Source organism: Gobio gobio (genome assembly GCF_949357685.1).
Source record: "Gobio gobio genome assembly, chromosome: 22".
In the NCBI taxonomy this organism is placed as follows: domain Eukaryota; kingdom Metazoa; phylum Chordata; class Actinopteri; order Cypriniformes; family Gobionidae; genus Gobio; species Gobio gobio.
Window position 1 is genome coordinate 13,840,442 of NC_137118.1, and position 27,921 is coordinate 13,868,362.

Here is a 27,921-nt window from a genome sequence, read left to right on the forward strand (position 1 = left end):
GAGACCATGTGTCAGGTCCTTTTTATGTTATTGTTCTGTTTTTTTTTTTTCGAGCCAATTGTGAATGTCTATCCCATTTACAGTTGGACTATGAGTCTGTGGATGTTTTAGAAGAGTTGAAAGCGCTCTGTGTATTTGACACGATCACTGCACTGATAAGGTCCCTGGAGATTTATGGCCACGGAAGTGCCGTGTTGCATACAGACTAAGGGCAGACTCTGCTTCCAGTCTGCCTCTGAGTTTGTGGTCAGAAATGTAGCCTACTGAAATAATTTGCTTTAACATGAGTCTAATGGGTATCTGTATCTCTCTCACTATTGCTTTTAATGTCCTGCAGTAGTGTAATGGAGGTCAATGTGTGCTGCAGAATATCACCTCTGGCTCCCGATTAGTCCACTGACCTACAAAACCCCCTATAAAGCCCAGTAAAGCCAGTGCCTCAAATCCCAGCATACTGATTGGCTGAAAACATCTCCAATAAAACTAATGCAGATTTAAGTTTGCAGTTTGGAGAAAACCTCCTTTCTCTCCCATCTGCTTTTCTAATCCCCAACTAGCTGACTCACTTGATTTCCATGAGAAACGACGGGCTATCTTTGAACCAAATCCAAAAGAAAAAAAAAATTGGATTTGAGTTTCTATGCAAAAGAAAACACTGGTCCCCAGAAGGTTGGCTCATTTCAATCCCTGTCTTATCCACTGTTTAGGGAGCAGGTGACAGGACCCTGAGGCATGTTAATAGTAATTAGCAAACTAAGTGTTGAGATGTTGTGAAAACTGCTAACTTTGGCCCTCTTGAAAAGCTGATAAAGTACTTGTATAGGCCAACACCTGCCAACTTTTCTCACACTTTCTGTGCTGATTATAGGAGAAAATCTGTGGAATTTATTTATTTAGAATTAAATTGTTTTAAATGATAGTAGAAAAGGTAGCTTTTTCCAATTAGCCAATCTATTGAATTAGCACACATACAAAGGACAGGAGATTCAGTCTGACATCATTGTGAATTATGAATGACTTGTCAAGTAGCCAGCATGAGTCAATAAAGACTATGCAGACAGTTATTATTTATTGCTCTGCAAGTAAGATATAAAAAAAAATAATTCTGCTGTACAATTTGTTTATTCAATTCCTGTAGTATTTCTTAAGACATGTTAAATTAAACGGATTGTTGACTCGAAAACAGATAGAGGGCCCTATTTTAATGATCTAAGCGCATGGTGCAACTGCACTTTGGGCATGTCCGAATCCACTATTGCTAGTTTAACGACGGGAAAAACAGTTGGTGCGCCTGGTCCATGGTCTAATGGGTGTGCTTTGGGCGTAACGTGCAATAAATTAGTCAGAGTCTCATCTCCCATTCCCTTTAAAAGCCAGTTGCGCGCTCGCGCCATGGCGGATTCGCTATTTACATGGCGGAATTTGCGGAAAGACCAGAGAGGAATCCTTATTTTTTTTCATATTTAAAATGTTTGTGTGCTGCTGCGCGTCCCTGTGTGTGTAATAAGCAAAGTGTACGCACTGTGGACACGCCTATAGGCGCATACTACTAACATACTACCAGTAGCACTACTACTAACTGTTTAAATAACAAAATTAATATTGCGTCTTTGACTTTAGACCAGGTTTCAGTTGGTCAATGACGCAATCTATTTGAGTCACACCTCGTTTTCAGACCAACACGTCCATGGGCGCAAAAATGGGCACAAATGCATTTGCCACTGAAACAACGTGGCACAGGACATGAAAATGATAACTGTGTCTGGCTGAAACTAGCAAAAAACACGTTGCATTCCGGCGGGTGTATGATAGGGCCCACAATCTGATTGGTCCAATTCACGAATGAATCGTTCAGTGCGATTTACAAAAAGAATCAGCTTGTTCATGAATCAGACACCATTGTGTCTTCAAAATTACGAGAAACAATGTGTTTTTATGACATGTATTTTGAGTAAAAAGTACAATATTATGCTTTGGAATGTAGTGAAGTAAAAGTTTCCCTAAATAAAAATACTCCAATAAAGTACAGAGACTTAAGAAATGTGCTTAAAAAGTACAGTAACAAAGTAAGAATAGTTCATTACTGTCCAACACTGCAAAAAAATATAAAGAAATGACAAGAAACACATTGATATTATAAGTAGGACGATTGAAATTGTTCGAAAAAACTAATTTGTAATGTGGCGCGTTACTCCCGGATAACAGAAATTTTGCAAAAAGGCCGTGAGGTGGAGGGAGCTGAGGTGACGTGATGACTAACGGACAGCAGACAAACGACAATCCACCTCTCACTCAAAGTGGCCACGCCTTTAAATATGCAGAACTTTAAAGCTTTATATAATGTAACCGAATGAGTTATAAAAAAATTCACAGTTTCCCCCCTCACAGTTGTCATGAAGGGCAAAATTAGCTATATAGACCAAAACCACAATTTTTACCAGGCTGTAAACATGTTTTCATTCTGCTGTAAAGTTGGGCATTTTAACAAAGAGCTCAATGAGATTCTGCTCCCTTCTGGAGCCTGTCCCTAGTGGCCAGTCGATTAATTGCAGTTTAAGTCACTTCCGTATTGGCTTCAAGAGAAACTGGGGGAGGTTGCTGCTTGTAATACATAAGTAAGTTAATATTGTGTTGTTTTAGACAATATTGTGTTGTTTTTAGTCTGTTTTGCTCAGTTTTGCCACCGAAAATATAAAGACAAAGCAGAACTGTTCGTCTCCAATTCCGAGCCGTACACAGTAGCGTTTCATTTCTGAATCCGCGTTTTGAACGAATCGGGTGAACCAATGATTCAATGGACCACATACCATTTTCATAAAGAGAACCTATTTACTAAAATGTACTTCACTCCTGGATGAACGAATCAAATGAATGAATGACTCAATGAATCAACATTTACCGCCACTGGCAGCTTCTTATTAGAGGATCATTTAATATTTCCATATTAATAAAAACATTAAAGGTATAGTTTAACCAAAATTTTTCTTTCTGAAGCTACTTTTTGTAATGTCTATTTGATTTTTTACACAATAATGACTTTAAATTATCTTTTGGGAGTAATTTCTCAGTCAAATTTGATGTGCGATTAATTAGATTAATCGCCACATTGTGTAATTAATTAGATTAAAAAAATGTAATCGCTTGACAGCCCTAATTGTAATGCATTACTTTTAAAAGTAACTTTCCGCAACACTGATATCATTTACTTTGATGCTATAGGGGCTGAAGTGAGTCAGAGCAGGCATAATTTAGTTAGGCTTTTATGCAGCGTTACGTCTTTACAGAGGATTTTGAGCAGACACAGAGCAGCCTTAACTCAGCTATGAAATGAAAAGATGCCTTAAGTTTACTAAGTCTGTTTAATGTGTAGAATTTTTGAGGAATTCTGTGGTTGCACATTCCGTGCATGGATGCTCTTGTATGCATTAACCGCTGCCACAAACGGACTCCATTCATTGCATGGTACAGTGTAAAACTTTGGTTCGCTTGTTTTAGTTTGAACTCAGATAATGCACAGAGAGAGAGAGAGAGGGAGAGCAAGAGAATGTCTTGACTTTCAAGCCATTATCACACCACACTAAGCACAGACAAACACTTTGCCTTGCATGCACACGCATGAATGCGTAATCACAAACTCCTCAACTCTACATGCGTCCTCACTTAATTGGAAATGTCGGATCAATGCTTTCTGATTACCAGGCTTCACAAGATAGTTTGTTTCTGGCTTACGGCAGTGTTTTCTTTTTTAGAGACTTACCTCTCTCACTCTCTCTCTCTCTCTCCTTCCCTCAGCTCACTTGCAGGCCCGGCTGTAGCCAGAGCTATACTCACCCATCTGTAATCAGCTTTTAATTCATTAAGAGGACAGAGCTTTGAATTCATCAGCTCTCCACCGTGTGTTTCACCCACTGGCTAAAGTGGGCGAAGGATGAGATGTGAGCAGAATCATCTAACTCCATCAATTCCCTTGATATTTGCAAACAGAACTCCATACAAGACCTCCTTCTGATTACAGAACCGAAGGGAGAAATTGCTGAGCGCGCCGGCCTCGCTGCAGATAAAGAATTTTCTAAGAGTCATTTTTACGTCTGGTTGAACACAGTTATGCTCAAATGGATCAATAAAGGAATTTTGTCCTAGTTCCATTGCCATGGCATAGAGCTCTGAGCAAGAGATGAAAGAGTTCTCTGGCTTCTAATTAAACATTATTCTTTAATATAGTCTCTCTTATTTTATATGTTGAGGAAATTCAGAGTGTGGTTAGTCATTTTTTAATTAGAATGTAGGGAAAGTGTACAGATCTACATCAGAGGTGCTCAATTTTAGTCACTCCCACCTATCCGCCCTAAAATGTAGGGGGGAAACATGTAATTTACATATGTTTACTTTACTTAGTTTAATTACTTTAAAAAATGTATCCCGAAAAACATACAAATGAGAACATACAAGCAATTTAACAAAGGAGCCAAGTTATATAAAAAGCCATTTTTTTTTTTTTTTTTTATATTTACTACTGTGGTATTTAGGTACTGTATATATTTTGTATGATATTTATGTATATTTGGTATGATATTTAGTTACAATGCATTTATTTTTAGCTTTAAAAAAAAAAAAAACTTTAGATGAACTTTGTCACTAGGCCTTTTTTGTTATTTTCTGTTTTGCAAAATAAAATATGTATATAAAAGAATACAAAGTAGGCTATATATGGATTATTGGTACTATAATCATCCATAAGAGTCGGTATATTCCAAGTCTTCCAAAAAGTCATATGATTGATTTGTGTTAGGAACAAACCAGAATTTATGTCATTATTAACTGCCAATCTTGCATTTCAATCTGCCATGTTACCCCTGTAAAACCTGATAAATGAAATAATAGTCTGAAAAAAATCAATTTTTTAATGGAACCATTTATTGAACCTTTAGACAAAATCAAAAAAAAAAGAAAGAAAAAAAGGTTTGCATGTGTTTTTTTTTGTTGAGTATAATATTTCATATTTGATACATCAGGCCTTTATGGCTCATAAATAAAGTATGATTCTCAAGAGGGAAAAACCACCTCAGTTTTATTTGCAAAGATATGCAATTTGGTGCAGTTGCTGATGTTTATGTGATTTATGTGGCCAAAAATATAGCTTGTAATGTAAATCAGTGATATTCCATAACATTATAGCAGATTACTTACATAAAATGCATATAAATATCAGTTGTCACTCTTTATCTCCTAATAATATGTCTTAGTAAGATGATATTTAAATTCTCGGAACCACTTTCTATTAGGTGGCCTTAACTAATATGTACTAACATAGAATTTAATAATTTGATACAATGGACTTATTGTGTGCATACATGTTTTTACATTGTACTTACATTTGAAAAATTACCTGCATGTAATTACATCTGTTATTAATTTCTGTAGTTACATTTATAATTACACTGTTGACACTTCCCTTACATTTATCCCTACCCTTAAACCTAGCCAATACCACCACACCTGTCCCTAAACATACCTGTATCCCACCTCAATATCAGCAAAAGTGTTTTGCAATACAGTATGAACACAATAAGAACATTGTACATATTATTTGATGCAAGTACATAGTAGTTAAGGCCACCTAATATAAAGTTGGACCAAATTCTTAGTCTTATGATCAAAACTCTGTAGTTTTTATTATGGGGGACATGTACAAGTAAACATTCCTCAAATACCTGATGTATCATATTTTAGTAAATCTTGGTTGCTTCAGTCCAGTAAGTGTTAATAATGAAATATTACTAACAATATAAAAGTTATTCTACTGCTTACTTTGTAAAAAAAAAAGCATTACGGATTTCACAGCAAAAAAAAAAAAAAGGTACATTTTTAGAATGGTACTGAAGGCACTTTTACTTGCTAAAAAAGTATAAACTATCAATCAGATGATTTATAGAGTTAATGATACATGCTAGAACGTCTTTGTTTACATAAGCATTGCAACACCATATGAAGGAGAAATCTTGCCCACTTTTCATTGATTCTCATGTGTATTGTGTTTTTAAATGTCTAAAAGAGAACTAGGGCAGTTTCCCACACCACCTTTACAGCATTTCTTCAATACTCGTCCCACACTTTGAGAGCCACTGTAATACAGTAACTGTCTTTAGTAGTATAATTTTTAACTGTGAACTATCTTCCAAGCTATTCCATCATAGTCTATTAATAGAGATGCAAAAACAATTCTAGAGGGAACTCCTAAAGTCTAGCGCAAGCTTGAGAGCTTTGTCATCTCTCCCCACAATCCCATTATATATCAGGTCCTTAAAGCAATTTGAGGCTGAGCTCCATGCATGCCTTCCAGCCAGGAGCTTTAGGGACTGAGATATTAACTCTGAAATGGAGGTTTAAGAAGGAAAAAGGTGTCCACTTGGGAGTGGATACTGAGGATTAATTTCTCAAGTGCTTTTCTCTCTTTTTTTTGTGCCCCTCTCCTTTCCCTTCCACCTCCACGTCGTGGCTTAATATTCCGACTGCCTCTCTGACTGTCACTCAATATTTTCAAAACAAGGACTTTCAGAAGACAGCACAAATGAAATGCAATTTAAGACACAGAGCCCAAGTGTTTGCCTTCCTTTTGAATGCAAACACTTGCAGTGGGGCCGACCCGTGCATCCCTCTGGGTAAAAACGTATTGTGGGAATACAGCTGCCTGATCCACCCGGATTAAATGATAATATTCAGAAAACTTGACACTTACGCACCACTGACACCGCTCCACCTTCTAATGTTGTAAAAGAGACCAGTGTTATTATTTTATGTTATGCTGTGAAGGATCCGTACTCTTCTCGCAGGAAGTCAGATTTTTCACATTGAAAATCGCAGGTATATACCTCTCATATGTTATGAAATGGGTTTTTCTCCCCAGCCTTAAAAGAATCGGCAGATGTCTCGGGTGCCCTCTGATATGAAAAATTCAATTTAAAAGGATGAGAGAGAGAATGGTGCTCGGGCCTATTTTCATTCTCTCACACGAAGAGATATGAGAATGATGTTCTATTGTGAGGGGGGAAATGATGCCAATCGAACTGCTGAGAAATTCCTTCATAATTCAATTCAATTTCCTCCAAATCCCAAATGGCGGCCTACATTTCCAGAGAGGTGGGTGGGGGAGAGATAGAGAGATTGTGAGGGAGGCAGAGAGGGAGTGACGGATGCCAGGTGAGAAAAGGGAGGAGAGAAAGTTAAAATAAAGAGGGTGTGAAGGAATTGGGAGTAGAGAAAGGTTAGAATGTCGACGGTGTGAAGAAAGGAAAGGTGAGATGGAGAGGTGTTATAAGGAGTGTAGAGTGTTTGTTTCGCATCTCGTCTCGCTGATGGACAGGAGGCCGAAGAGTTTGGAAGGTTATGGGTTCACAGCAAGGTCAACAATGACAGACATTGTGATCTAGCAAATCAATTCCAAAGTTGGTCTAGACCAGTGCTTTTAAAACTTTGCAAATCATCCGACTCTTTTACCCCAGGGGACCAATATAAAAATGTAGACGTATTCAGTTAGAACAATTGAATTATAACATTACTATATTATATAATGTATATGACTTTTGTAGTTTTTTTAGCTGTCAGTTTTTGCTTTTTGACATAAATATCCTTTAAAAATGATTTCCTTTTATTTCCATAATTTTTTTCCTAAGAAACGTTCTTGTCCAATAATTTATCAACAGTATTTTTATATTAAAATAGTGTAATCATCATGTTGTCATAAACATTTATGTAATCAAAAGTGGGAAAAAATCCCTAAAAATCCATTGTCTGTTTTTAGCACCATTTAATTGCCCACATCTTGTTTTCATAATTCACTAAAGAATTATGTAAAACATAAAGGCGTCATTCTCTTTATAATGTCATCGTCATTTGATTAATAACAGTGCTGCCAGGATTAATAGAAAATGTGCACAAACATCTCTTTGTCTTAATTGTTTCCTACCTGCATTTCTGTAATAGCGCCATTCATTGTGGGAGGCAAATAGCGCTGGGTTTTGTGAATAAGGCTAGGAATAAGTCCTATTTCAGCACATTTACCCAAAGGTTCTTCTTTGGTGTTCTGGAGAATACATACATATTTGGAATGACATGAGTGTGAGTAAATTATATGCAGGGTTTTCATTTTGGGGTAAACTACAGGCTAACTCCCTTTATCTGGATTGTGAGTGGTTAAGACCCCAATTTTTATGTTGAAATAAATTCGGAGTGTCTATTTACACCAAGTGCAAATAGCGTGCCTTGTTGGCAAGTGCTATTTACACTAGCACTGCCTAGTTGGGCCACACAAGATTAAAAGTATGTTCCACCATCTTCAGTGGCGCAGTCAGTAGAGCGTAAGGCTCAAGGATCTAGGTTTTGATGCGATCGCTGCAGGTTTGAATCCGCTCTTCTCCCTTTTCCCATCACATATCACATCGGAAAGGCATTTACTTTTGATAAAAATGAAGAAAATGTTCTAAAAGTGGAAATAACACAAGTGCCTAACAAGTATTTATTGGGTAGGCTTAGGGTTAGGTGTAAGGAGGGCTTTTATTGTCCCTTTAAGGCGGCATCCATTTTAATAATTTTAATAAATATAGTAATTTACACTTTGTTATTATTGCATCCTGTTAATGTACAACAATACTGAGGTGCAAATTGTATGTATCTGTCAAAATAAAGTATAAATAGCATCTAATTACTATTTACACATATTGCAAAGAACTGCATGGTGTAAATAGAATATATCACTATTTTCACTTAGTATGCTATTTCACTTAGTAAATAGCATCTACAGCTATTTGCACTTGTGTAAATATCATCTATCGCTAAGAAAATATTATATTTTCACTTGTGTAAATAGAATCTAGAATCTAGTTTCTATTTACACTTGGTGGTATTAGCATCTATCGATTTTTGCACTTAGTGTAATTAGCATCGATCGAAAATATGCTATTTTCACTGTGTAAATAGAATCTATAGTTCTGTCAGAATCACTATCGTCAAAATGATAGACAATTTGCATATAGTTTAGATTGGCGGTATGGTTCTGTCCTGGGCATCCTTGCAGCCTAGCAGGGATAAGAGCAGTGAGAGCAGTGATAAACCCCCTAAGGGTAAACAGAACAGAAGCACGATGTATTGCAGATAGCATTAATGTCAATATTAAAATGTACAACGTAATTCGGGAATTTAGTCTGATTCAGGGGGAATCAGAATGCCAAATCCTGACTGACGAGTGGAGGAGCTGGGGATGGAGGAGGATAATTAGCTCCGGAGAAACGCGATAGCAGCTGATAATACTGAAGGAGCTTATACACTGTGTGCAGAATTATTAGGCACGTTGATTTTCTGATCATATTTTTTTTCCAGGCACATTTGACCAATTCCAAACCGCATTAAACTGAGTAAATACTATTAATTTTGTATTTAATAATGTATAAGTGATATATAATTGTTCACGAAGGCTGGAAATGATAAACACCTTATATTCAGGTGTTAAGAATTATTAGGCATGTTTTCTTTTACAGATAAAATGAGCCAAAAAAGAGATTTAACTCTGACTGAAAAGTCAAAAATTATTAAATGCCCACGAGGATACAATACTACTAGACATTGCAGTTAAGGCATGACCATTGGACAGTGAAATGCTCATTGGGTCAGCAGGATCAGACAAAAACAGGTGGTGAGGAAAATACACCAGTTAACTGCAAAATAATTAAGAATTAAGGTGAAGAATTAAGTGTGAAACCATCAGGAACCCTTTAGTCTCCAGCGCCACCATTTTCCAGAGCTGCAACCTACCTGGAGTCTCCAGAAGTGCAAGGTGTCACGATCTCAGAGACTTAAATTAGGTAAAGAATCCTAAAAAATGACCCCCACTAAATAAGAATCACAAGCTGAATGGTTGTTAAATACATGAAGACTGTTTATTTATAGGCTTTATAGACAGATAGGTTGAGAGTGACTCTTGAAGGACCAGCACCACATCCTCTAGTACCACTGTTTGAAGAATTCATCTTCCAGAATCTGGCAGTACGTTTTGGGAGTTCATTTTTAGTCCATCTCTGCAAAACAGACTTCAGGATGGACTAAAATGAACTCCCAAAACGTACTGCCAGATATATGCACGCTTTGATAGGCATCGTATAGGTAGACGTGATCAGCTGATGCAAGCTTGACTAACGTGCCCTGCCAGAACTAACGCTATACGCTGGATTTGCTATTTACACTTGGTGTAAATAGCATATATCACTATTTGCAATTAGTGTAAATAGCATCTATCAATCTCAGAATTACTCATATCTATCTATTCTGAAAAAATTGTGAGCAAGTTCAGAAGTGGGCGGGTTTTAAACCGGAAGTTCGTAAATTACTTGAAAACCGTTTTAAATGTAATTTTGTTCCCTTCATAGTTATCATTTAACAAATATGCCTTGTATATATTTTTTTAAATTATAATTATAACATCATCTTCTAAATGTCGGAGCCAATATCCCCATAGTGCTTCGAGTTGTAGTGCAGTAGTGCCTCAAGCGACCCAAGTTCGTCTCCCAGCTCTGGGATCTTTCCTAAGCACAATAGATAAATTAATATTTAAATATCTTCTAATTAAAACAATAATTCTAAATGTTCAATAAGAATACATTAAATGCTTGCCATCTCTGAGAGAGAGTGGGACTATGTAGCCTGTCATACTGTACAAGGTTTAAAATGTTTAAATTGCTTTAAAGTAGCTATTTGGTTTGCAATCGTGCTGTGCTTATTTCATTCATTTGTGCATCATATCATACAAGGTTTTAAATAATTCAAATAGAGATATAAAATAGTAGAAAATGTGTAAGCTGTGGTATTTTAGTTTATATTACTCTTGCCACGCTCTGATTTCTGAAAGCACTCATTACATTCAGAGTTTATACTCATTCACTTCACAAACTCATATTGCGTAGTGATTTTAGTGGTTTATGTATAATATTGTGTCATCTCCTGGCTCACCTGTTATTCAGCAAACATAAGGAGTGACTGAAAAATGTTTCTATTATTCAGTAGAATAGTGGTCCCTGGTTTAAAACTTTTGCCCTAGACCATTGAAGGGAAGTACTTTTTGCATTAAAAAAAAAAAATTTCAGGCATTAAAACCAACTATTTGTATAGACTTTTCAATGATGTGTCTGGAAAGGTCTGTTGTGCTGTCTGCTGTGATATATTATGTGGTAGATATTGAAGGTTGTTTTCTCAGCTTCTGTCCTATGGTTAATTTAGAGATCTTTCTTGCCCCTGTGCACCCACACTGAGTAGGAGATGTAGTGTGAACCTCTGTGCTCTCGCTTGGTTAAAGTCGGTGGGTGAACTCTTGCCGCCATGCGTTAGTCAAAGGGGATCTGAGCGAGCGTTCAGGCTGCAGGGCTGCAGGCGTGTGCGAGGATCAATGAGCCGCTGCTTCAGAAGGCATGTAGAGCAGAGGAAAAATGAGCTGCGCAAACAAACATGACAATGAAGGAGTGCACCTCGGAAGAGATGCAGCCAGCATAAAATCACGAGGGGGGGGGGGGGGGTAAGGGGGGTGTTAGGCACATACGGAACCGTTCTTATTTTCCAACCGACTCTCAGCTCCTTGGTTCTTTCCTCTTCCATCTCTTAGAGTTGTGTTTCTTCTTCCTTTTTTTTTCTTTTTTTTTTTTGTAGGTGCAATAGCTTGGAGGCAAGAAGTGTGACACTAAGGTCTTCAAAGAGTCCAGACTTATCAAAGAGACACAGGGAGGGAGAAATGGGGAGATGGGGAGGGGGCACTCTGGGAATGTGTTGGAGAATGAAACAGAATGGAGGGGGTAGTCACGAAAAAGAGGAAAAAGTGAAGACATGAACGAAGAAAAGGAAGAAGAGCAGGTGATTGAAATGAGAGAAGGCAGGAGAAAGCTATTGTCAGACCTGTTTAGCATTCACTAGTGGCTAATTGCAGCAGCAAAGCTCGGTAGATACAAACCCCTCTGTGTATTAGAGACATGAGAGCTTCTCTCTCGATAGATCTCCCTCTCTGCCTAGAAAGCCGCACTCCTAAAGCAGAATGTTTAAAACTGGTACTGGTTTGAGGCTGCAGCAGCACTGACACAGTAAAAGCCTGCATTGGCCGTACGCAGAGTACAGGGGATCGAGCTGCCACTTCTAATGACAAATCTCATAGTTCACGCCATTTGGTATGACAGCATGTAGGAATAATGGGCTGAATGAATCACTGGTAGGAAAAGCTCAGCCTCGCTGCCCTGCCTGCAGCTTTAACCACCCCGTGTATCGGCTATCCATTTGAGGAGTATTGCACCTCAAACTACACCTTGTGCGTGATGAATAGACAGATATCAGGCAGCACTCCATTATCTGCTCAGAGGCACAACACCCAAGCCCAGCAAACGCCATTTTTTCCCTGTCTTTGTTCATGGGTCTTCTTTATGACATACATGTGGGGAATCATTTATGTTAAGTGAAGTGCTCTTCTTTATACAGGTTTGCATGATTTTATTATTCCTTTTCCCCCCATGTCCATGTTCTATTTCTTCTCTACTTTGTCCTATCATTTTTGCGAAAGGTAATTGAACCTTCCTTTAGTTTCAAGTCCAGTTTAACAGCCAGTTCTAGTAACCCTTTTACAGTTCTTCATTTCTGTCCTGGAGACAGCAGAGTAGCACTCATCCTCTCCAGTCTCAGTCTTCAGTCCAAGACCCTCTCCAATCCAATGTTCCCTGCCTAGTTGTAACCTCTTTCTCCAAAGCAATACTCTGTGCCTTGTCCAAACCTCTCTCTCCAATTCAAAACCCTCTCCAATCCAAGACTCCCTGCCTAGTTCTAGGGTGTCTCTCCAAAACAAGACTCTTTGCCTGGTCCAAGTCTCTCTCTCTTTCCCATCCAGGACCCTCTCCAATCCAAGAGTCTCTGACCCGTCCAAAATTCTCTGCCCAGTCCAAGGCACTCTTCAATCCAAGACTCGGTCCACTCCAGATCCCTCTACAATCTTAAAATTCTCTCTCCAGCTCTTCTCCCAATCCAAGACTGTATTATGAGTCCCTCTTTCTCCAAAGTACCAAACTCCAGTTATCCAATTCACAGTCATCAAAATCCATGCAGGTCGATTCTAATCAGGGATCACTTTATTCCAGGCACCAGTGCAGAACTCAAGCCAGTTTGAATGGAGACTGGCTCTCTTACATTGAGAGCCAAGGCTCTGTTTCTTTATCTTGGCCCTGCTTTGCTGCGACCCCCACTACAAACCCCCATCCAAGCTCTGCAGTGCTCCCCCTGGAGGGAGAGAAGAGAGAGACTGGACTTGGTGTTTTGACTCTATCTGCAGAACTGCAGAGCTGCAGCTCCCAGCGCTAAGGGGGGATAAAAGTGCTGACTCTCGAGCAATGCCTGTAGGAGCAGTTTAAGCAAGAATCCATATTTAAATAACTAAATGCCTCTCTTAGGTTTAAATAGCAATGTGTCTGAAGTACAATTCCAGTCGCTGAAAATGCCATTATTCCAAGATGGTACCTGGGATGGCAATGATATTAGCAATTAAAATATCATAACCATAATAATGCGCTTTCCCTAATAAAACCGCACTTGAGGATTTTTCTTTTCAAAGTCCCTTACTGTAGATCAAACACTACAATTTGCATACTACATGTGGCCTTGTAATCACTACATCCCTTTACAGTGATCAAGCAGTGCCATTTGCATTTTCTACAAAGCCCGATAAGCACATTTTACAAAAGATAAAACGGTGACTAAAACGTGCGCCACCCAAAGAATGGTGTGCATGCAGTCCCTTGCACATCAAAGACTACAAATTAATAAGAAAATTCAAAAAGGAAATACATTAAAAAGTTTCTGCCCCAAGACAAAAAGCCCCATGGTTCTCCCTTGTATCTCTTTCTCTCTTCCACACACGCACACACTCATTGAAAGAAAGCTTTGACAACAGAGGGACTCATGCTGCGAGTCCATGTCTGTCTGAGTTTGCTAAGGAAGTCGATGTAATTACTGTGCAGTGAGAATATTCGTCTACGCACTTCAGTGCCTCACTAACCTTAAATACCAGGGCACAAGGGAGCACACGAAGAACAGGCCTACAACTCATATGAGCGTGAGAGAGTGAAGAGTGAGCACAAAGTACAAATGTTTAGTGGAAGTGTATGAGTGTATGAGTAATGAGGGGGATGTGTGTAAGTGAATAGATTTGGCATGGGCCGAATGACCAAGATCTTATATCACAGTACAAGTAATTTTATATCATGGTAACAGTATACAGTATATCACAATATAGTTAATGTTGTTGGAAATCCAACCCCTAAATGTATATATACTGTACATATTATAATATATATTACAGCATTAATACATGGTTATTTAATATCTAAAATATTTTGAGGTTCGATTTCCAGCAACATGCACTTTATTGTGATATAAAATTAATTTTACAGTTCTGTATACTGTACACGCGTTTGTGTACATATGCACAGTACAATTAAAGTCGTATCATGCATGTATACATTAGTTGAATTCTGTAGTACTACAAGTTACAATATTGCAGGGTAATCTACAGTTACACCAGATGCACGCAGCTCAAAACAAAATCACTCACATTAAAATGAACGAAGCTGACTATACTTGGAAGTGAACATCTGGAGAGTATGCTGTCGTTTTCTTCTTGGTGTTGGATTTTTAGAATTGTGCTGCAGATATACTGCGCAACCCTAGCATGAATGTAAATGGGCAATACGTTGAATATACAGATTAACAATATTTGTACGTGCACTGCATTTTCAAACAATTTGGACATTAAATATAGGGGCAAGTCAAGAAAATAATGGGCATACAAATTGATGAATGAGCTTATAAATAAACATGCTGAATTAGAGGGGGGGGGGGGAGCCTCACGACTTTGGGATGGTGAAGTACGTAGCCTTAATGGCCTCTCTATATGTTTTAAATGGCCATGTTAATGGGCTTTTTATATGAACTGAAATTGCTCTCTTAATGGCCCTAATTCCTACTCTAAAATGGTTCTGTTTGCCAGTATGTGTGTGTGTGTGTGTGTGTGTGTGTGTGTGTGTGTGTGTGTGTGTGTGTGTGTGTGTGTGTGTGTGTGTGTGTGTGTGTGTGTGTGTGTGTGTGTGTGTGTGTGTGTGTGTGTGTGTGTGTGTGTGTGTGTGTGTGTGTGTGTGTGTGTGTGTGTGTGTGTGTGTGTGTTTGTGCGTGTGTGTGCAGCCTGGCACTATCGATCCCTCGCTGCAGTCGTCGAGCTTTGAGCTTACACAGAATTGGGAATGGAGGCTTTTCTGCAGGATTCTGTGATTTCCACTGTTTTATGAGCTGTGCGCCTCTGTATTTCAACATGAGTGTTTGCCCTCATCGGCCACGTGAAAAACAATGTGGTCACCTAAGCAGTGATATCAAAGGAGAATTGCATTGCTTTCCCCCTCTGCCGAGAGATACTCTAATAAGTGATTCCCTCTTTACCATTTCCCCTCAATTTGAACAAAACGTTTCCTCATTAGCCGCCCCTCTGGAAATTACATATTGAAAATGCCCGTCTGCTGAAGTGTGATATTACAAATTTAGTGGTCAATTAGCCTAGTTTTGGGGCCTAAAGTTATAATTAGATTGTTGTGTGACTGAATGCCCCTCTTTTCTCCCGACTGCAGCTCCCGCATCGCAGAGTGACATTCTCCACAGCCAATCCCGTGCAAGATCAGCAAGACTCCTCTCAGCAAAGTTACTATGACAGTGGCTTGGAGGAGTCCGAGACCCCCAGCAGCAAGAGCTCTTCAGGACCCCGTATCGGCCCCCTTGCCCTGCCTGAAGACCACTACGAACGGACAACCCCAGATGGCAGCATCGGAGAGATGGAACACCCAGAAACTGGTAGGAGCTTTAGACTTCTGTTACATCTCATTTTGCAGGGTGGATCCACTGCAAAGTCCGAGTGAGTTTTTTCGTCAACACTGCTTTGTTTTGGCCACGGCTAGATATATGCGTTTGGGGTCAGAAGCAGACTCAGCAGGGTCTGTGTCTTGCCCATCAGCAAGCCCTCAATCACAACAGCAAATCATTCTTAATGACCCTCTCACACAAGTGTGCTAATTAAAAACTCCGACTAATGGAGCTTTTGGTCTCCAAATAAATCTGCACTTTGACGTCTGCCCAGACAACAGTGTGCTGATCGTAAACAGCTTCTTTGCTCAAGCCAAACTGCTCTCACAGCAGCTGCTGGGGTCATAAAACAATAAGACGGAAAACGAAACCAAAAAAGAAAATGCTAAGACTAAGCAGGATAGTCAAACATCAATTTCGTTCAGCCATTACTAAATTCCGCCGGAGACGTTCTAGACATTCTTTCTGTAATTCATTTATATTGTCGTTCTCATAACAAGAAACATCCTGGCAGCAGCTGCCATTTTAAATGTTGCCCTCGCAAATTTGTCTCTGTTCAATTTAATCTCCATTACAACAGCAATGCTTCCATAATACCACTTTTTCGCACCTATCTCCTTCAGATTTTTTCTCTATTAGTGCTGTTGTGCTGAATTACCATGCTGATATCCCTCTGGATGTCTCGGTGAGCTTGTGTTAACATTTTAGCTGTGAAATATACCTTAGTCTTCTCACGTCAGTGTTTTAACATGCTCCATGAAACACAACGTCCTGTTGATTTCACACTGGGAACCTGCACCACGTGTGGGGTGTGTCTGCCAGCCCCACAGACATGCATCGGATTCTAGGGGAACCGTTTAGGAAGTGAAATGTCAGCACCGCGTGTGACTGGCTCTGTGTTCTGCAGAGAAAATCCTACAGCAGATGAACACATGAGCTTCTGTTTGTACATTGCTTTGTGGGTTTCACCTATGTCTGATGTGTTATGTATGATTTTGCAAGACGGCCAATACTGTATCTTCAGAAAGACATGAATAGAGGGCCTTTGAAAGGAATAAAATATTATTTGATCATTCACTCACCCTTGTGTTGTTAAAAACCTGTATTCTAGTAGTTTTATCATGTAATACAAAAAACCCCCAAAAAACTCAAATTCCCTTTCTAGTGGAACTCCTGAGACTGGGGCTTTTTATGGGGCTATCATCCTCTGAAAATAACTAAAAGTACCATAAAACGTGTGCACTATAGGGGCTTGCGCACTGGGTTGTTCTAGGAACTTAGTTCTAGGAACTAGCCACCAGGGCGGACATTTATTTTATTTATTTTCATGTGCGTTCGGTCATTCAGCGTACACTTACGTCACAAGCAGTTCCTATTGTGCTTGGTTAGACCCTACTCTAAAGTAGGAGCTAATTTAGTTCCCCCAAAAGGAGTTCCTAAAACTAAAATCATTCTCAGTTGCTGCGATGCGAACATGCCAAAAAGTGGGTACTTCCGCCAATAGTTCTAGAAACTATGAAAAGGTTCCTCCGGTGTGAAAGCCCCTTATAAATCTTCTGAAGCCATTCAATACGTTTGTATAATGAACAGAAATGTATGTCTTTATTCACTGATAATCTTCATCTACACTGTGGGTCTCATATCAAATATGATGCTAATGTATTATTAATTAGGGATGCAAACTCATTTTAGCATCAGGATATAGTGGAAAAAATTGGTTTTGTTGTTGTTTAAACAATCTCAATTTCTCAGGCCACTTTTTTAATGTAACCCATAGAATATGATTATACAACTATAATAATAATAATGTTATTTTTTATTATTATTACAAAAATATTTTTTTATTCATTAAATTCAAAAAATGAAACAAGTCAATAAAGAAATATATTACCTTAATAAAAGGGATGCACTGAAATTTCAGCCACCAAAAATGATCGGCCGAAATGACATTTTCGTTCTTTGGCGAAAGAGGAAAAAAAGCCGAAAATATATGTTATATATATATTATAAATATATAATATATTTAATATATGTTGGTGTTTCTTTAGATAAAAGTGGTTATTTTATTTTATCGGCTTGTATTTTTTTAATTCAGATTCATTAAAATGATTGAGTTTAATTAAAAAGTATAATATTAATGCAATTGTACAAAAGAAAAACTTAGAATTTAATCAGAAAAAGTCATTTTCGGTTTTGGTTTCGGTTTTCGCCCCAAGTGCATCGATAAATTTCGGTTTTGGCCCAGAATTTACATTTCAGTGCATCACTAATAATAATGATACTATTGTACTGTAAAATAAAACAAGGATTATTTAATAATAATAATTATAAGCGACCCAAACTCATGTGGAAATTAAGCGTAAATTGACTTTTAGTCTTTTAAACTTTTGTTGTGGTTTTGTTTGTCCTGTTGAAGTCTACCAATATTTTTTGTGTGTATTCTATGGGACACCAACAAAAGCATGAGGGTGAGTAAAAAAAGTAGCTTTAAAGAGTAGTTTTGGTGAACTACTCTTTAAAGACTAACGCGGCACAAACTGGCTTTTTGTTAGGGGGAGTGTCACGCGAATGAGAAGACTGAGGATTGTTGGCATCTTTGATTTGATCCAGTTTGATCTGAGAGTGAGTGAGTCTGACAGCACCGGCGGGTGGGCACGTACACTGATCAGGCAGGGAGGGGAACTGTTAACCAGAGGTAGACCTAATTAAAATATGATTCTCACCTCAGGGAGATTATACAGAAATCCCTCATTGAGAAAATGATTTTAAAAAGGCTGTTGTCCCCACTCCCCCACCCCTCGAGCCATCTACCGTACGGTGCCCCCTATTTATTTTTGCGGTGGGATTTGAGTGACAGGGTGACAAGCAGGGCTGGTGGAGGGTTTTGTTCGCTGCCGTTGGGCTGATTGACAGGTGGGGGTGAGGGTGGGGGGGGTTGCGGAGCGGAGTGTCACTCCGTTTAAGCTAGATGAAAAGCAATATGTGAACTTCACACACACCGTTCCAGTGCGTCTGTGGCCCACGGCAGAAATGACACCGTGAATCCCCGAAGCAGTTTGGCCTTTGGTTATGAAAAGTCTCCTTTTTTTATGCTGCTGATGTTGGCCCCTTCGTGCAGGAAACGATGGTGTTTTATGGTTTGCTCTGACCTTTGTTACCGCCCCTGAAGATTCTCAATTCTCAATGACAGTGCTGGAACACAACGCATTGTTCTCTTGCCTATTTTCGATATACAGTGAACACCTGCTGCCTGTGGCTGATTCAGCGACAGACTGGAACTCTAAACCAATCATTTCTTCAGCCCTGGACAACGTTTCGAATATCGTCCATCTCTCAGGCTGAGCGAATGGCAGATGTAATATTTCACATGCCCTTCACGGGATATTTGACACAACAACCATTGTTAGCTGCTATCAATACAGAGCGCAATATACATGATACCTCTAATCCATCCATAAAACCGCAAACTGACGTACCAAGAGCTCCGCTAATGTTTCAGCCTGTCACTACACCTCTCGTTTGTCAATCGGTTAATGATTGATTTGTGTCATCTTGACAGTGTTATGCAGCACATAGGAGAGCCTATGATTTATAATATGCATATGCAGTGCATTGCTTTCACCACAACAGCCACAAACTGTCGATCACATAGTTTGACATTATTGGTCAACAGATTTTTTTTTTCCACGATTGGGGTGGCCAGTATGTATGTACTAATGTATACTGAATCATAATAGTAGTATTTTTAAAATATTATCATTAATATAAAAATTCAAATATTTAAGTTGTCCCATTGGAAATGGATATCCAGCAACAAAGCAGTGTTAATTGTATGTAATTAATATATTACATATGTAATTATAGTTTTTGTATATATTCTGAATTAGATTTTATTTTTTTATGTTGTGTTGTATGTGAATTTCTTTATTTTATTTTTTTTTTTTACGAAGATATTGGTAGTGTTCTGGAATTAACATAAGGTGTTGCTAAATCACTGATGATCAGCCAGTCAGAAGCAATTATCAGATTACAGGTAATTTCACATTATCATATATCCTCTGTATAATCACTAGTCAACATGATGATATAAAAAAAAAACGCTGGGTTGTTTCAACCTGTGTTTGGGTCAAATATGGATAAACCCAACCATTGGGTTTAAAAATGTAATAAAAAAAATTAAACCAACAGTTGGGTTTGTCCAATTTATTTAAGCTGTAACATTCGTTTAATGCATTATCCAAAAAAATTAAAATACAATTTCTAAAACGGATAGCTACGGCCCTTGATTCTGATTGGTTGAGCCGTGTTCAAAGCCGTTGTAAATGACTTTACATTAATGACAAACACACACGTGACCGCATTACATCAGTATTACTGCGCCACTGCGTCTGTGTTGATCAGCAGCCATTCTGCTTCTTCTCGTGGTTAACCACGCCCCTTAGCTGTTCAAAATCACTGTAAACTACATATTCACAGGGCTTATTGCTTTAATAAACAATAGGTGTAATTTATGCATTTTGTTTTGTGTTTTCCACTTTCCGAGCAATTCCGATTTTGAATGTCTTCACAACTTTTTGAAAGCTTTTGGCAGGGATGTATCACCTGTCCAATTTCTTTAGTATAGATTTTTTGGTTAGTGTGTGTGTTGTAATGCAATTTTTTCTCCTTATTAGTTGTGGAAAGTGACAGCATCATTTCCTCTCCAGCATGGGGGATTTGAACTCTTGACATCTGGCAACCACAAACATTTTAACGATCTGAGCGCATTGTCTGAAGCGCATGGCGCAGGTGCACTTAGGGTGTGTCCGAATCCACTTTTTCCGTTTAACGATGGAAAAAAAAACGGTCGGCAAGCCAGGCGCATGGTCCAAAAGGGTTGTGACCTTGTCTCTTAACAAGTCATGGGTGTGTTTTGGGCCCAACATGCAATAAACCAATCAGAGTCTCATCTCCCATTCCCTTTAAAAGCCAGTTGCGCTTGCACCATGGCGGATTCGCTATTTACATGGCAGAATTTGCGAACGGAAAGACTGACCACTTCTCCAGAGAGGAATCTTTCATTTGTAATTTTTTAAAGAATGTTTGTGTGTAACAAGCAGAGTGTACACACATTGTGCACCCACCTATAGGGGCATATTACTAACGGCCTTTAAATAACACAAAAAAAATACTGCGCTATTTACTGAAGACCAGGTTTTTGTTGGTCAATGGCGCAGTCGTTTTCAGTAGCCTCAAAATGGCAATGCGCCAACAATGCGCCTGAACACACCTCGTTTTCAGACCACGAATGAACAGATGGGCGCGAGTCTATTCGCTATTTAAACCATGTGCAGCTGGACGTGAAATTAATAACTGCGTCTGGCTGAAACTAGAAAAAAACACTTGCATCGCACCTGGCGTTGCATTGCGCTGGGTGTACGATACGGCCCAAAATCTCGTAGTAGAGGCTCATACAGCTGTCTGTAATATTTAGTCTACTCTTTTTTCTACAAAAATAAAGTCAAACAAAAATTTGTCAACGATATTGCATTTTAATATAGTCACAGTTATCATTTAATGACCATCTTGTTATCGTCTCGTGGGAACAAAGCTCGTTGACAAACATTTTTCGTCATAGATTTCGAAATAACACTATAGTGCATAACCTGCTTAATATTCATGAGACAGTCCTACGCCATTTTGTTATGTCACAACCAGCACTTCTATGAAATCTAACTGTGACCCATGCTAATCAAGTCTTATTTTGTGCTACAGAAAACACACTTCTCTCTCAAATCAATGTAATGTAAAAATTTACACTTTGACATTTCTCATTATGCATTTTGCAGCAGCGTTATATCGTTCCATCAGTAAATATCAAATTTGAGCTCAGGCAGTTGTCAGACATATTCTTATTCTTAAGAAGTCAACAAACCCCGCCGTCTCTTCTGTGCGAACACCAGTCAGTTGCAGAGGTTTACACTGGATGCTGGAAGAGAAAGTCTTTGAAGTGTGTTTCCATGGCACCCGCGCGATTCCCCTTTGATCCTGGATCAGATTGAAGTGTATGATGTAATTTGGTGGTATATGGTGGGGGAGAGAAGGGGGGTCTTAAATTCTGGGATTCAGTGATTTAGTGGAAGGAAAATGTTTTCTGTTTTGTGCTCTCTTTCTCCCCCTCTCCCTCCCCCTCCCCCTCCCCTTTTCTGTCTGTCTACCTGTCTCGCTGAGTCTTTTTCCGTCTCTCCATTGCTCTGTCTTCCCCTTGTTGTCGGATCTCGTTTTTGTCTCTCTTTTCTTTCAATCTGTCTCTCTCTCTTGCTCAAGGCTTTTCTCCTTAGAGAAAAGGCTCAGACGGGCTTCCTGAGATCTGTGATACACAATTTGATTTTCATGTAACATGATCTGTTACTATTGATTTCTATAGTTCTCATTTTGGCGTTAACATTAGCTCTGGTTTTTGGTTTGCTCTTGCTTTTTGTTCTGGACTATGTTTCCCTGATCTTTCTTTGTATATTAAAGTACTGTGGTGCAAACACTTTTGTCCACACTATTTAAGAGCAAAAACCTGCATTTACCAGCCGCAATCCAGTTTAACTAGGTGCTAAATGCATTGAAGCAGCACAGAACTGTATTTAAATTAAGGAATGTACTTTTTTCAACGTAAACACAAAGGGGTGGACATAATGACCAAAATCTGAGTTATTTTATTGCACGAATATCACAATATAGTTATTTTTTGCTTTAAATAAGGTTTTTATGAAATCAGTTTTTTTTCATAATTCTTGTCACCATTTTCAAAATCACAAAAAACTAACACTAGCCCAAGTAAAATTACAAGTATAGGAAAACAAACTAGAACAAAGACACAAATGAAACAGACCCTGAAAAACTTAAAGCACTAGAAATAAGAAATACTACATACATTCTATAAAGTAATCAAATGTGTATAACAAGTCTTCACTGTGTAAATTAAATATACATTTATTCTTAATAAAGTTACAAAAGTGATTCAGTCAAGAGCAGTGAGAGATTTTCTCTTTTTTGTTCTTTGATTATCATTAATAATGACAATGGATTTATTAGGCTGCTGTCACTTTAAGACCGACTGCACTGATCCAATATAATCGTGCATTTTCTTTCTCTACTGTTTACATTCACTTAAGACATAATTGACTGTTTTCTTACGGATACATGGTCACTTTGACACATGAGTATGTGTATTTAACAGTTCAAGACCAATTAGGCGGCAAAAAGCACTCAGTTCAGTTCTCACACGTTTTGAACAGCGGTTTCATGCCGCGTGTCTCCCCCGCGTGTCTTTTTTTCACCACAGTAATGTCACGTGAGCATAACTACGATAGACAATGGTCCAAAATCTCTACCAGATGACACATTTCTACCGGTATATCGCACCAGAAATGTTTTTCTAAGGTACGTTTATAAAAGCTACTTAAATGTCGTAAAAAAGCCTAATTCTGGCTTAGTCTAAACCCTGTCTGTGAAACCATGCTATTATGCTATATTTATATTTATATATTTATATATATACTTGCTGAGTGGCGCTAGAGGCTGCTGTCTTTAACGTCCCCATTAACGCTCCTGCCTCCTATGCCGGAGACGCTGGTTCAAATCCCGCTCATTACAGACGGTGCAAGTAAAACCGGAGTGGTTACATTGGTGCCATGACCCAATGGGAGTGAGGTTTAGGGGGGTGAGTGTAACGGAGGCCAGCTACTAAAAGCTGTGCGAGTAAACATAACTTACCTGGCCTCAAGAGGCGCACTAGCAACTGACGCCAATGACTGCAGTCTTTAGCATTCTTGTTAGAGTTCCTGCCTCTCATTCTGGAAACACCGGTTCGAATCCTGCTCATTGATGATGGTGCAAGTACAACCAGAGGAGTTACAGAAGACAGGTGGTAAGGGGAATATCATTTAAAAGAGATGTTTGCATACATTTGCAATTGATCACTGCAACATTTTAAAGAGTGCACTTGATGTGAAGTACACTGAGAAAACGTTGGTGTAGTTGCTGGTAAATTTCACAAGTAATTACTAAGAAATGCCAAGTAATACATTGAATTAAAGACATTTGGTAGAAAGACTGAAATAGTTTTTTCTTATATAACTGAAATATTTGTTTTCAGTGTAATGGTCCCAGTAAATTATGCCAGATCGCAATAGTCCACTGGATCCTCCACAACCCAACCCACAAAATAGGGAAATGCATTATGACAATTCCATTCAGCCATTACCTGATTTACATAATTCATATAGTGAGTTGATGCACAAAAAGAGCCTGGCTAAAGACTTCCCGTAAACCAACTTTGTCGAAAAGCATGGATTTTGTTAAATGAACATTTGCCCAAGCAGCCATACATGTTTATGTAGCGATGAGTAATTTGCATTGCTGTATCACCATATGTAGGCAGATAAATGATACAGTGCTGTATAATAATTAGATTAATGTTAATTACAAATCATTTTAAACTCCATAGTTAATAAACAGGATAAAATCATCGCTTCCCTTGGACTGAATGATTGTCAGCCTTTTTAAGTTGTATTGAATGCAATCTTTCAATAAATCTGTCATCATCGTGGACATTATTAGAATTGATGAGCATCATTAGTTTAAGTGCTGGCTAATGCTTATTAGTATCATATTAGCATTATGATGAAAAATGAACATGAAATCAAAAATCTACAGTATACGACGGGACACTTTTTTCCTTGCAGATCTCATCAGTGGTTGTTTTCAGCTGTTAGTGTGTTCGTATGTGTCCCCATCTGCTTGAGTTACACTAAATGCATTACAAATGAACTCGCCTGCATATAGAAGCTACAGTGGCGACAACCATTTCAGTGTAGTATAACAGCTTGTGCTCTACTGTATTTTGTATTATTAGTACGGCAACATGGAGGCCCCCCGAAATAGAGATTTCTGGACTAATGCGTACAGGCCCACCCAGTTCTGAAAGGTTTGATTATGATTTTTCGAGACAGACAGCGCTAGCGGTGAGAACGTCTGCCATAACGGGTTCTGCGTTTTAATCTTCTCTCTTAATTGGACTCGTTTGATTGGACGAGCCAGGTGTACAGAACTCATTTATGTAGGCAATCTGAGTGACAGCCGGCGAACAATGACATGCTCGCAAATGCTGATTTTCTCTATTGCGGCTTCCAATTCACTTCCTCCACTCGAGAGAGAAGGAAAAAGAGGAGGGATTGACGCTGATGAATCATTCCTTCCTGATAAGTGGTTGTTTGACTCTGATTAGGGCTGCTAATTTTGATTTATGAAGGAACTATCAAGCATGTTTTTTTTTGTATCGAACATCGCAGTTTTCTAACGACAATCCAGTCTTGCGTGTTTCTGGAATAATTTGACTCTCAGAAACGCTTTTAAAGGCTCATTAGACACGATTGTCAGAACGGTTGGTCTCTAAGGCACTGATATTGGGTCCTACTCGTGTTAGATTGCTTTTGTACTCTTTAAGACAAGCACACACTCGCCAAGTGTACGGTCCCGCAGGGAGAGGAAAGTGCACAGGTTTCCTCCCCGAGAGCTCGCTGGGAGTTTTACACAGGTCAACGGTGACGTTTGACCACATCTCAGAGCCCACAGCGTGTCGAAGGTCCCCTCCTGCGTGCGGCGATCAGGTTGGGCTGTTTGATCCCCAGATGGGGGTATTTGCATGTGGCCTGGCTGAGCCTCCGTTTGAAGCCCCAACATGAGCCACAGCACATATGGCCAGAGTGGAAAAAGAGACAGAGATAAAATAGAATAAAATGGCATTTGCATAATGATGAGGAACTTTAGCAATGCTGTGTGATTTTTTTTTTTTTTTCTTTCTTCTTCGTCCCTGTGATGTTTCGGTGCCTTATGAAGTCCTAATAATGTAGCACGTCTTTTGAACTCTGCTGACAGCTTCTCTCTTAAGCGCTGAGTTTTAATGAAATCATTTTTCATTGTGTCTCGAGCTCATTTTTGTGCGTTCAGTCGCACAACGCATTCAGATCTCGCTCTGCCGTGGCGGTCGGTCTTGTTTGTGAGTGATTCGTGTTTGTGTGTGATCGTTCGCTAGTTTGTTGGGTGTACCAAAGATGACATGTCTTTGTTTGTTCTGTATGTGACAATGCGTGTGTTGAAAGAGAGGAAGTGAGAGGGACAGACTGAAGAACAGAGTGTTAGTCTGAGGGGGCTTGTTTGTCTTGTGGGTGCCAGCTTGGGCTGTTGCCCGGGTGCCAGCGTGGCGTGACGACGCGGGGCACGGCTCTGTTCAGACAGATGGCGTTGGGCCTTGTCAGAGTCCCTGCCTGTTAGTAGAATTGATTGCAGAGGCCCGAGCCAGCCTCTCTGCTCTCTGCTCTCTGCTCAACCTTCCCCACAAGAGAGAGACGCATGTGATGCTCTGGATTTTTCGGACAGTATTTCTTTTTTTTCCCCCCGGTGGTTGTTTCAGGTGGAGGGGGGAGGAGAGAAACAATGTGTCCTGGTTCTGTTTATCCTCCAGAGGTGAGCTGTCAGTGGCTCGCTGGCCTTAATGCCAGTAGGTTCCAGCTCAGCTATTGTGCTCATTGTGCTATAATTCATTTTCTACTGTCTTCATTGTTCTGTACTGTGCCGTTTACAGTTACAGTTATGTGACAGGAAAAAAAATATCCAACCAGGGATCAGATGTATCTGTGTTGCAGAGTTTTGGATGAATGCCAACAGACTGAATGAGAACGAGCGAGTGGGTCATGGCACGTGTTCTGGTAAAAAAAAAAATTTTTATTAGGAATATATATTGAAAGTGAATGAGGCTGTGGGTAGTGCTGTGCGGTATACTGGTTCATACCGAATACCGGTCTTTATTTTTGTTATGATATGAATTTGGATTATACCGCAATACCGGTATATGTCGCTTAAACAGCGTTCGGAACGCGGCGCAGCACAACACTGTTTGAGAGGGGTCCCTTTTCACTGTTGCCTATGGCTGAATCCGAAATCGCCCCCTAGACCCTTATTCACTATTCCCTACGTTAGTGTACTAATACAGTTCACTTGAAGGAGTGAATGAAAACGAGTGAGTGAATTTTTGCAGTGCAATGTGGGATTGAATGAGTGCACTCAATAACGTCCACTATGATTTCGGACACCACAGATGGCTGTCCCCTCAAATAATGCCCTATTTGAGGGTATAGGGGCCGATTTCAGATTCAGCCTATGATTACAGCCGAGAATACAAACAACGCGCACAGAAATTACTTTTGGAGCGCGGAGCACCACGATGAGATTAACAACGCTCACCACATGGATCATATACAGACCGGAGCGAGCGCGTTTAAGTTTTTTATGGACATATTTCATATAATCTAGTGCTCTAAACATGAGCTAGCAGCGTGTATGCGCACATATTTCATCCCGTCTTCTTCAAATGAAATATATGTGCAAACAAGGACACTGATACTACAGCCGTACATCAGACGACCGCGATGACACGATGGATTAATCTGCTACACCGAAGACAATGATGTAAGTTAATAGACTGACAATTAAAATTTTTTTAATTCTTTCTGTGTTAAACTGACGTGTGTCGTTTGTTCAGAGACTGTAGTGCTCTTAAATGTATTGAAGATATATCCTTAGACCTTTGATGTTCCTCCGCGTTTCTCACTCGTTTTGGCATTTTGTTATATAGGGTATGATTTTTAAAATGCTTAAGGTGCCCTCAACTCTGTTTTTTTTTTCTTTCCTTGGTCATATTTTAATATTCATGTGTCTGTAATGAGCGTATTGCAGGTCTGTGTTTTAATGATGTTTTATTAACAAGGTTCGGGAGAAGCATGTTCAGATAATTGACACAGGTGGAGAGCACTAAGCCAATCAACAATAGAGGTGTATATAGATACGCAGCAGTCCTACCTCTGTTTGTTGACAGTTATCAGCAACCCTCCACCACCCCTTCTTCACACTTTTTACTCTAAACCACTTACACATACGGGGGGTACTCTGGGTTCGGACCTAATTCCGAGCTCGAAGCCCTCC

General features: G+C 39.3%; 1 protein-coding gene across 1 annotated transcript in view; it reads left to right on the forward strand.

The window, feature by feature from the left end:
* The window catches only part of pcdh1a (protocadherin 1a), a 100,365-nt gene that overhangs the window by 55,808 nt on the left and 16,636 nt on the right, over positions 1-27,921 (forward strand). Inside the window, exon 4 of the mRNA XM_079804106.1 lies at positions 15,681-15,900. Coding sequence (XP_079660232.1) covers positions 15,681-15,900 — 220 coding nt within the window. The remainder of the gene's footprint in view (positions 1-15,680; positions 15,901-27,921) is intronic.